We start from the raw sequence: 10,856 nt of genomic DNA, 5'->3' as shown, positions 1-10,856 counted from the left end.
GGCCAGTTTGGAAGGGAAAATGACTTTAATTCAAGCCTAAAGTATCCTTCATCTACCCACCGTGTATCTGATCTCAAAACAAGTTGAGTCTCTAATGGCCACAAGTAGCAGTAATCCCTGAGAGAAGAGAGCAGCTCCGGGGGCATGTCTGCAGCACAGCCTGCATTCCAGGGCCCTTCGTGGCAATATTTTTAGAGATAGGGAAGGACGTACAAAGTATATCCCTTTTCTTTTCATTTCGGTTCTGACAGTGTGAAATATTAAGGGAACAGCAAGCCAGAGGACTCCTCACCACGGCACTCCACACTGAGCCCGCCCGAGTGAGCGTAAGAGAGACCAACGCCGGTAGCACAGAATTACCTTCGAGGAATCGGGCTGCTGCCAGCCAGAACTGCCATCTGTCCCCAGTGAAATCTGTCAATTGTGGCTATTTATGAAATCTCGGCTTGAGCCTATAAATGGCTCGATCTTACCTTGCCTACTCAGTGTGACTCTCTCTTATCCAAACTCTTACAAGTCTTACACTCATTCTTCTGAAAAGGGGCAAGTGTAGAGTAGTCACTAAAAGTGTTCACTGAAATACAGTGTTTGGGTAAAAAGTGGAAAGAGGCTGGACTCTGGAACCAAGCTGCGAGTCAGATCCCGAGGATGCTTGTGTGGAATGGGATACGTTAACATCTCTGTGAAATGGAAGACGCCAGTCTCTCCTGCCTCCCTCACCTGTGGTAGGAAAGAGCCCAAGTGCCCGGCCAGCCAGAGCCGCTCAACGCCTGACACGCCAACAGGCAGGCCCGCCTGGTGATCTTCCACATCCCGCAACAAAGTGCCACAAGCGGCTTGGGGAGAGGAATGGAGATGGAGGTGCAAGTGAGATTAGGACGTCCTGGGAATGCTTAGCCTTTATTTTTCAGAAGTAATCTGCATTCTTTTGACAAGATACCATCTATGTTTGCACAACACCAGGCTACTGGAAGGGTCTGCTGCCTGTTTTTCTATTTACCATTGTTATCTGGAATTACTTAGAAATAAACAGAAAACCACAGATGGAGAAAATGCCAGTCTAGCAAAAAGGTCCTCTGCCAGTTGGAAAAACGTCAACAAATATTTCCTCAGCAAGGTTGGCCTCAGATGCTCCCTTTCAGCCAGCAGACCATGCAGGGGATAAGTAGGGATTCCTAAAGCAATCCAGTTTTGCTCTCCAACGGGCACGATTTTTGCCAAACTCCACCTCCTAAAACTCAAATACCCTAGGTCAGTTGTGCCATCATTTTTCTATTACGTACGTTCACAAGGTCACTGATGACACAAAGTGAGTGGATTCCAAATGTCTCTCAAAGCCACAGCAGAAAGGGGGAGGGGAAAGCTGAAGGTAAGAGTCCTTACCTCCAGACTTTCTATGGATTTCTTAATATTTAAAGAAATATCACTGAAGTGTGAAGCCCTCCATAAAATTTTGAAGCATTTAAAAATATTACTGTGCCTTAAACCCACAGCTAATTTATCTCAGGATTTTAAGACATTTGTAACATTTTTATGTCTCGGCACTTAAAGGAGACATTTTTCTAAGAATTAATTGTATTTTATGAGTGTTATCAAGCCTCAGAGGAAATGAAATCTAAACCACCATCAGTTTCCAGCTCCTTCCTATCAGCCTAACAACTGACTTTCATACATAAAACCTAGGAAACGTGTTTTCTAAGACAATGCCAAGTTCAGGTAGCAGGTTTCTTCCCCCCCCAAAAAAAACCTTATTTCTGTATTCATAAATACACAAGGTATGTTTAGCAGGTGGAGAGCACGAGCTTCAGAGTTGGATGAGAATGATCTTCTGGATTTGCCATCAAATATTTGTGTGACCCTGGGGACGTGACCTGCCATCTCTGAGCCTCAGTCTCCATATTTCTAAATTGGGTCGAGTGGCACGACCTCTAGCTTCGGAAAGAAAATCATAATAACTGTAAACTGTGCTCCACGCAGCGGTGGTAAGAGGGAGTTCTCCATGTACAGAGTATTTACACGGGAATTTTACTATTATCTTTGTTTTTTTTTTCTTTAAAACACAGATACACAAATTCTTAGTCACTGGGGCTAGTCATTCTTCTTCCTTCTACTTCCACTAATTAAGCCAATTTTGCTGCCCTTTAGCACCACACCTAGAGGGCCACAGAGCAGAGAGCACACGGGTCCATCAAGTAAACGCTCCTCACCAAGTGTGTTTCCTTTGTAAGTCGCGGGTTTCCATTGCATGATCTTAAAGAAGTCGCACCTCCTCTGTTTGCTTTTTGTTTGGTGGGTTTGATGGAATGGAGCTGGCGCCTTCTCTGGGTCTCCCTGCAGGGGTTTACTTTGGTGCCTGTAGCCCTGCGTAATGAACAAACCTATTATGCTGACGTGAATGTCCCAAGTGAGAAAATGAGACCTTAAAACTGCCTGCATAATCATTCTTCCCATCCCTGACCGTTAACAACAAATAATTCCTGTTGATTTTTGCAAGCAAGCCTCCCTTTTTCATGATTATTTTCATAAAATGAAGCTTGTGATGAACACTGCCCCCAAGAATGCAGATTCCATTTCACTAATAGGCTCGGTGTTGGCTGCAGGCTTTTGGGAAATGATTAAATATTACAAACGTAAGACGTGTTAAGGGCACGCGAAGTGTCTGAACTGCAAAAGTCAACTGAAACGGGACAGAAAAAAAATATGTTCGCCTAAGATGAAGGCCAGTGGGGCTAAGGGGCCTGGGCTGAAAGCACAGGAGGCAGCAGCCCAGGTCCTGGAAGGCCCAACAGGCCCCAGGGAGGCGTTTTGAAGCAAGAGAAGGTCCTCCCGGGATCCCTGGGACCTGGAGTATTTGCTCTTGGTATCTTGACCTAGGAAATTCCTAAAGTCCTTCCAAACTCTGTTGCGACAGGCATTTTCTCGGAGGCGTTTCTGCTGGAAAACTAGTGGTAGATGCCATCCTTAGTGGGGACAGCCACATAGCATCCTCACCCAGCTCTGGGGGGCAACGGGTGAGAGCTGCCCCCGCTGTGGACGGCGCTGGCCGGAGGCAAAGACGCTTGGCCTTGTCGAGGCTGAGGGGAGGCGGGCGGGGTCCGGGTGTGACAAGGCCCTGGGGCCTGCGCGGGGGGGGGGGGGGGGGGGCTGGGGGGGGCGCGGAGCCCAGGGGCTGCAGGAGGAGGGGGGAGGGACACAGCAGGGAGGAGGTAGGGAGGAGGGGGGAGGGAGGAGGGGGGAGGGAGGGGGAGGGAGGAAGGAGGGAGGAGGAGGAGGGGGAAGGAGGGAGGAGGAGGGGGGAAGGAGGGAGGAGGAGGGGGCAGGATGGAGTGGGGAGGAAGGGGGAGGGAAGGAGGGGCAGAGCAGGGAGGAGGTAGGGCGGAGGGAGGAGGGCGGAGGGGGAATGGAGGGGGGAGGAAGGGAGAAGGAGGGCGGAGGAGGAGGGAGGGCGGAGCGGGGAGGAGGGGCCGGCTGGGGAAGCAGGGGTGTGGCGGGAGGTGCGGTCCGCAGCCTGCCCCGCGGGTGCACCCGGCCGAGCCCTCCCGGGGTGGGGGTGGGGCACCCGCGCCCGCAGGTGGGGCTGTGGTCCCGGCGGCCCGTCACCCCCACCCCCCTCGGGCTTGGTCCGGGCGCAGGCTGCCTGCCGGGCCGTGTCCCACCGCGGCCCCATGGGCTCCCCTTGCCCCACCGGTGAAGCCCTCAGGCGGGGGGTGCGGGGCAGAGGGCGAAGGTGGGGGTAGGGGGGGCAGGGGGGTGGGGGCAGCAGGGGCAGGGGGTGCAGAGGGGCAGGGGGGCGGGGGGCAGCAGGGGCAGCAGAGTTCCCAGCCCCCTGCAGCAGGTACCAACCGGCTGCCACCCCACCGAGGGCCTAGGGTGGTCCAGGCCAGGGGCGGGCCGCAGGGGGCGGCCGTCTGCACCCCGAGGTGGCTCACCCCGCTGCCCCTGCCGCCCCATCTGTCCTGTCTGTCCCCATTGCCCCGTCTGTCCCATCAGTCCCCATCACCCTGTCTGTACCCACCACCCTGTCCCTGTCATCCTGTCTGTCCCCAGTACACTGTCCTGTCGCCTGTCTGTCCCACCGCCCTGTCCCTGTCGCCCTGTGACCCCCGCCCACCTGCCCAGCCAGGATGCGGCTCACTGGCCCCAACACAGGGCTGGACGGGGAGGCTCCCAGCATCCCTAAAAGCTCCGTTTGCAGCCCTGCTGCCAAGAAGGTACAGCAGCCCTTTGTGCCCGCGGCCGCTGCGCTGAGATGTGCTGGTGATTTAATTTACTCGGGGAAGAATCTGAAACCCGGAACAGCTCAGCCGGATTAAGCTTCCTCAGGGACCCCCCTCCCCCCCCCCCAGGAGAAAACGTACTTCAGCCATTCTGGATCCAGTGTGCCCGGGCCTTGTTGCTCACGACCTTCCTCCATGGAGAGACACCAGGGAATAAAGCTAAAATCCGTAAGAAAAGCTTGCATCTTTTTAGCCCATTCCTGGTACATCCATAACCTAATATTTTATTTAAAAGCTCAGTCTCCCACTAATTCAAGATACTCATTTCAATTTCGGGAACATCCTGACCTGACCTGGGACGGAGTTTATGCTCAGCGTTGAAAAAGGGAGAGAGGGAGAGAGAGAAAGGAGAGGAAGATGAGAAGGGCGGCTGCAGCGAGGTCACGGGGTAGAGGCACGGCTGGGGCTTGTCTTAGAAACAACTTGTTTTAAAGACCTTGAAAAAAATGGCCTTTCAGGGCAGCAGCATTCGTATTCATTTAAGCGGCTGCTGGATTCTGATGGCCCCGCTCCAGTCACTCACGTCCCCTGGGCTGCACAACCCCAACCTGTGCTCCAACTTGGACCGTCTTTCCCTGAAGCCGCGTCCTCCTTCTGGCCTCCCTTGGGGCACCTCTGCACCCAAGTTCCCGGGTTCAAACCCGGCGATCACCCTGGACTCTGCTCGGGGACCCCAGTGTCACCCGGGTGCCGCCTCCCTCCGCGGCCAGAGGGGTGTCCTGGTGGCTTCCAGGCCCGTGCTCAGGCCTGCAGCGGTTCCCGCCAAATCCCACGGAGGCGTGAGCCCCTCGGGTGGCAGATCTCTCCAGACTTTCCGACAGGACATTCGTGTTTCGGTGCTTTGGATGGTGCAGCCCCGAGGCACTTGGACACCGCACCAGAGACGCGCTTGCCTCCCTGACGCTGGTCACCGTGTCACGGAATGAGGACATTTAGCATCCCCGGCAGCAGTCACGGGACTCCGCTGAGAAATGTTACTCCAGGTTGAGTCAGACTTCGCTCTGCTCTTCCCACAAACCCGTGTCCACTGGTTGTGGCCCCGTCCAGGTTCGAGTGGGCCCCACGTGCCGCCTCTGCCACGCTCGCTGGCCTCGCCACCACCGCCCCGCGGGCGCACGCACACATGGGACCTCATCTTCCATTTTCCTGGATGTCACCCAGGAGTTTAATCACAGACTGACTTTCCCAAATAAATTGGCCTTAAAATCTCTCCATTAGACTAACTCCTTGAGAGAAAGTACTTGCACACTCATTATTTACCTCTGACTCGAGTTACACGATGCTTTGTGCACAACGAGCGCTCAATACGTAATCATTAAATCGATCTGGGGAAGAACAGCAGGAAGTCAGAGGCCCAGGAAGGCCGGTGGGGCCTGACGGACGGGGCAGCCAAGGCAAGGGCACACCAGGTCCTTAGGAAGACGAAGACCGAGCAGGCCGACGGGCTCCGTGGCCCATGCGGGCGCCTGAGGACGAGGCAGCAGCCCAGGAGAGACAGGAGTCAGCAGGAGCTCAAGTGCCCTTGGGGCTCAGGTGGGCACAAGAGTGAATGAGTCACCAAGAGCAGCTCAAAGAGGCATCAGGAAACCAAAGGACAGAGCAAAACTGATCCCGGTACATGGTTAGGAAGCTGGGTGCCAGCGGGCTTGGCAGGTTGTTCCGGGGCCTCACAGCAGGTGGAAGGGAGTGGCCGCGTGGCCCCGAGACACCGCGACGCACGTCGTCCGGGCTCCCAGCTCTCTCGTGGGCTTCCTCTGAGGGTGGGCCCGGCCCTGCTTTGTCGTGCAGGCTCCGCGGGCGAGGACAGGCCTCCGGGAGCGCTGGGCCTGTTAACACGCAGGGGGCAGCAGAAGCCAGAGGAAGCCCGTGGAAGGCAGAGCTGGGCGTGGGGACGGGGGCCGCCCGGCGGTTTGGGGGGACGGGCTGCGGGTGGGCGCAGGAAAGCAGGGCTTGAGGAGCACACCCAACTAAGGGCCCCTGGGCCTCTGATGGGTGGCGGGGAGGAAAAGTGACTTTGGGGAAGAGAAACCACGCGTGAGAGTGAATTTTGCAGAGGGGATGGGAGGGAAGAAATGCTGCAAAGGTAAGCGCGTAGGTAAAAGCAGCTGCGGTGGGTGCGAGGCTTGGGCCCCGGGCAGCGAGGAGGCGGCCGGGCCCGTGCCCTGAGTGGGACCCCAGAGCCGAGGCTGAGGTCCTGAGAGCCGAGTCTCCCTGAGAGGGGGATGGAGCCAAGTGGTCGAGGACAAAGGCCGCAGAGAGCACAGGGGGGTCCCCTGGCGGGAAGCAGCTGCGGGAGGGAGAAGAGACCAAAATCAAGTGGGAAGTGCATCTGCTTTGGAACCGTAGAGACTGTGGCCTACGGAAGAGGACCGCGGAGGCGTCCGTGACGAGTTACTGAAGGAGCATGTGGCGAAGGGCCCCCCGGAGCAGACGACCTGCGACATCCTCCTCGCCGAGGCCACCCGGGGAGCAGTGGCCGGGAACACCCGGACACGGGACACCGAAGCCGGGCGGCGGGGCGGGAGGGGGCGGGAGGGGCCGCGAGCGTCGCGAGCCAGCGGCCAGCTGTCCAGTGTCGGGGACGAGGGTGCAGGTGGCCTGGGGGGGTTGCGAAGGTATGTCCACTCATACGCAGGAAGTCACCTGGTTTATGACAGTCCTGGGCGCCCCGTGTTTATCGCGGCGCCGGCCCAGCAGCCAGACGTGCGAGGCTCGGGGGCCATGGGCAGGCGGGCGGACAGGGAGCAGGTGGCCGTCTGTGCAGCCCAGTGTCCCCACCCCGGGAGGGTCGACTCCGGCCCCTGGCTGCAGCAGGGCTGCCTCGAGACAGTACAAGGCCGAGGAACTAGGTCCGGCCACAAGAGGCAAGTGCCACGCGATTTCATGTATGCGTGAAATTTAAGAAACGAAACAAGGAAAAATTGAGACAAGCCAAGAGACAGACGCTTAGTGATCGAGGACTGACGGTCGCCGGAGGGGGCGGGCAGGGCGCGGGCGAAGCCCACGGGGGCCCAGGAGGGCCTCGTCCTGCCCAGCCCGGGGCAACGTCCTCTCGCTCTGCGGACACACGACGCGAGCACAACCGGGTGGTGTCTGTCCTGGAATTTTAAAGATCCATCAATAAACATGGTTTAAAAAAAAAAGAAAGGGATTCCCGGGTGGCTCAGCGGTTTAGCACCTGCCTTCGGCTCAGGGCGTGACCCCGGGGTCCCAGGATCGAGTCCCGCGTCGGGCCCCCTGCATGGAGACTGCTTCTCCCTCTGCCTGGGTCTCTGCCTCTCTCTCTCTCTCTCTCATGAATAAATAAATAAAATATTTAAAAAATAAACTTAAAGAAAAGAAGAAAAGTTACTTGTTTGTGCAGAGACCTGTGACATCCAATTTCCGGCCTCACGCCTCGCCGTCTCCCCTCCACCTGGTGCCCCACGCGTCTCGCAGGACTTTGCCCCCCAGTCCTGGGACAGGGAAGAGTTTTGCGAGCTTCCTGCCCTTGGCTGCGGCCTTCCCAGCAGCTCCCTTCACCGTGAGGGTCTCGGGTGCGCTCACAGGGTGGCGACGGAGCAGCCTAGACAGGGCGTCCCTTAGCACCCAGACCTCTCAGGAGCCCCCACCCCGTGAGCCGCTCGGCAAGCTCGTGGAGGTGAGCAGGGGAACAAGGTCTGCCCCAGCCACAGCCCGGGCCCTGCGGCCCCTTCAAGCCGGTCACAGAGAGGAGGACTTGGCAGCGCCGCAACAATTGATGTCCTCCCTTGTGATGCTTGGCCCCTGGGGGGAGCCTAGGTGTCAGGGACGGAGCGAAAGGGCCCCCCAGACTGCAGGAGGACCCGCGGCTGTCCACGCCCCTTCTCCAGACCAGGCCAGTCTCCGAGCCAACTGCTCCCTTAAACTACCCCACGGCTGTTTTTAACCCAAGGTTCTACCCAAAGCTGTGCCTTCAAGGAGCCCAAGTGGACATTTGGAGCCCAAAGGCAAGTGAGCTGAGGCGCAATGACATGCAAGGGTTGTTGTTTTTTTGTTTTGTTTTTTTTGTTTTTGTATTATTTTGTTTTTTCATTCTCTCTCTAAATACGTGCAGGGGAATATGGTCCTGTGTATGATCCCCCGAAGGGCTCTTTTGCACACGGACGATACATCGCTACCACTTACGAAAGGACAGAAGATTCATCCCCACGCGTTCATTTTGTCACATCCTGGAGCCAAAATTCGTCTCAGGGATAGGAAGGAGGAAAAGGAGCTGCTCCGGCATGGCCACACCGGGGGTGTGGGGGGGGGGACCCCGTTGACATGAAATCTTTCATGGGGTAAAATGAAGACTGAGGATGACCTCGGCGTGGATCTTCACGTCAGTCGCAATCAGAACTGCAGTTTTCTCATTTCTGAAGTTGGGGAAACAAAAATAAATAAATAAATAAATAAAATAAAATAAATAAAAAAAATAAATAAATAAATAAAGTCGGGGAAACAATACGTGCCTCTGCGCTCACTGTGAGGACCAGAGGCGATCGTGTTCAGAAAGCCGAGCGGCCTGAGGTGACCTCCGGAGATGGTTCGCTACTCGCTGGACCCAGAAAACCCTACAAAATCACGCAAGTCGAGAGGTTCAAATCTTCGTGTCCACTTTAAGAACACACGTGAAGCTGCCCAGGCCATCAAGGGTATGCATATTCGAAAAGCCACCAAGTATCTGAAAGATGTCACTTTGCAGAAGCAGCGTGTGCCGTTCCGTCGCTACAACGGTGGAGTTGGTAGGTGTGCGCAGGCCAAACAGTGGGGCTGGACACAGGGTCGGTGGCCCAAGAAGAGTGCTGAATTTTTACTGCACATGCTTAAAAATGCGGAGAGTAATGCTGAACTTAAGGGTTTAGAAGTAGATTCTCTGGTCATTGAGCACATCCAGGTGAATAAAGCCCCCAAGATGCGATGTAGAACCTACAGGGCTCATGGCCGGATTAACCCATACATGAGCTCTCCCTGCCACATTGAGATGATTCTTACTGAAAAAGAGCAGATTGTTCCTAAACCAGAAGAGGAGGTTGCACAGAAGAAAAAGATATCCCAGAAGAAACTGAAGAAACAAAACTTATGGCCCGGGAGTAAATTCTGCACAGAATAAAAGCAAATAAAAATAAAAATAAAAATAAAAAAAAAAAAGAAAGCCGAGCCCAGTGCTTTGCGGGGAGTGTGTTCTACCAAAGGGGCTGCGAGGGCGGGACTTCGAAGGGAGGCTCTTCTCCAAACGAGGTTCGTGTCGGGGCGTGAAGGGTAGAAATAACGGTCGCTGCCACAAAACCAGCTGCCGTAGAGCCGGGCTTATCTGCCTGTCTCTCCCTAAAGGGGATTTTCGTTGTGGCGCCCCGCAAGATGAATCACTGGACACCAAGACGAGTGCACGTCCAACATCTATTACTGGGATCTTCCTTAATGTTTTCAACACCATCAAAAAAAAAAAAGGGGGGCCAACCAGCCAGTTGGAGACCATTCAACACTAAATAAACATTTGGAATGGGGCCATGCATCTTGCAAAATTACAATCTGCTTAAAATAGATGGCCTCAGAGGTCAGCTTCAAATGTACTGCATTGGATGGCCACATTTGTTTACTTCTCTCCAAAGGCAATCTGGGGGCAAGTGCCTCAGACAGCTGCTCGGGGCATCAGGCGCTAAGGACGGACGCCGCCGTTCCTTGAACAGGATGTGCCGCGCCACTGCTTCTATTTTAGAAAGGCCCCCATGTACCCGCTGCCGAGAAGGCAAGGGCCCCCCGACAAGTGCGCAAGCCCCACAGTGGGCAGGCCAGGAGGGAAGTGGAAATGGTGGAAGGAGGGAGGTTGTGCACACATCTCTGTGCTGGAGCCCTGCTGGGTCTCTAACTTCCCCTGCCTCTAGCAGAATGACCTCGCGGTTTTCTGACAGGCAGGTAGACAGACAGACGAACAGTCCTAAAAGCTTATTGAAAAGCTAGACGCGCCTCAAAGGTTGTTTTCACAAAGCGCTATTTAGGCAAAATGGCTAGATATTTCCCCAACATAAAGGCACGTATTGAAAATAAGGAGGTGGGTTTATGGCAAAAGTTTCTTGGGTTTGCAAAAAATAAAACATGAAAAGATAGTTTTAGATGTCGACAGCTCTCCCTTTTCATCTCTAATGAAGTAATAATAATAATGGCATCACATACGCTTTCTTAGCAGAAAAAAATCTTTAATGGCCGAGAACAGAGCTGCGAGACATGGAAGAGACTAATAAATTGGCTATTAAAACACGTTTTAGGAAATCATTAACTTTGAGTATGCTGTGTAAAGTAGTTCTCGAGTTTTTCATTGATCCACCTTAAAAATGAGGCATAAAAGAAATGGCTCCAGCAAGTACGAATTTTCTTTGTACTTTCAGGATATTTTATTTGAAGTGAAATCCCAGTTCTTCCGAGACAGCCTGCCTTGACTGTTCTAACCTGCACCACTTTTCTGCTTTACTGACGTTTTATGGGAAACATAGTTAGCCCACTGCAGTCTGGAGCTAATCACCACAGCTTCCGTGGTTTTTGCTTAACTGTTTCACTTGTGTTTGTTTTGCTTCCCCAAGT

General features: G+C 54.5%; 1 protein-coding gene across 1 annotated transcript; it reads left to right on the top strand.

Annotated features, from left to right (window-relative positions):
• Window positions 1-8,800: 8,800 nt before the first annotated feature.
• On the top strand, window positions 8,801-9,390 carry LOC129498889 (60S ribosomal protein L17-like). The gene has a single exon (XM_055308477.1). It carries the CDS (start codon window positions 8,821-8,823, stop codon window positions 9,388-9,390), a length of 570 nt encoding a protein of 189 aa, XP_055164452.1. The 5' UTR covers window positions 8,801-8,820.
• The last annotated feature ends 1,466 nt before the right edge of the window (window positions 9,391-10,856 follow it).

The sequence above is a fragment of the Nyctereutes procyonoides genome, unplaced genomic scaffold (assembly GCF_905146905.1).
Source record: "Nyctereutes procyonoides isolate TBG_1078 unplaced genomic scaffold, NYPRO_anot_genome, whole genome shotgun sequence".
Lineage (NCBI taxonomy): Eukaryota > Metazoa > Chordata > Mammalia > Carnivora > Canidae > Nyctereutes > Nyctereutes procyonoides.
The sequence above is the reverse complement of the archived record's forward strand: the minus strand, read 5'-3'. Positions and strand labels throughout refer to the sequence as shown.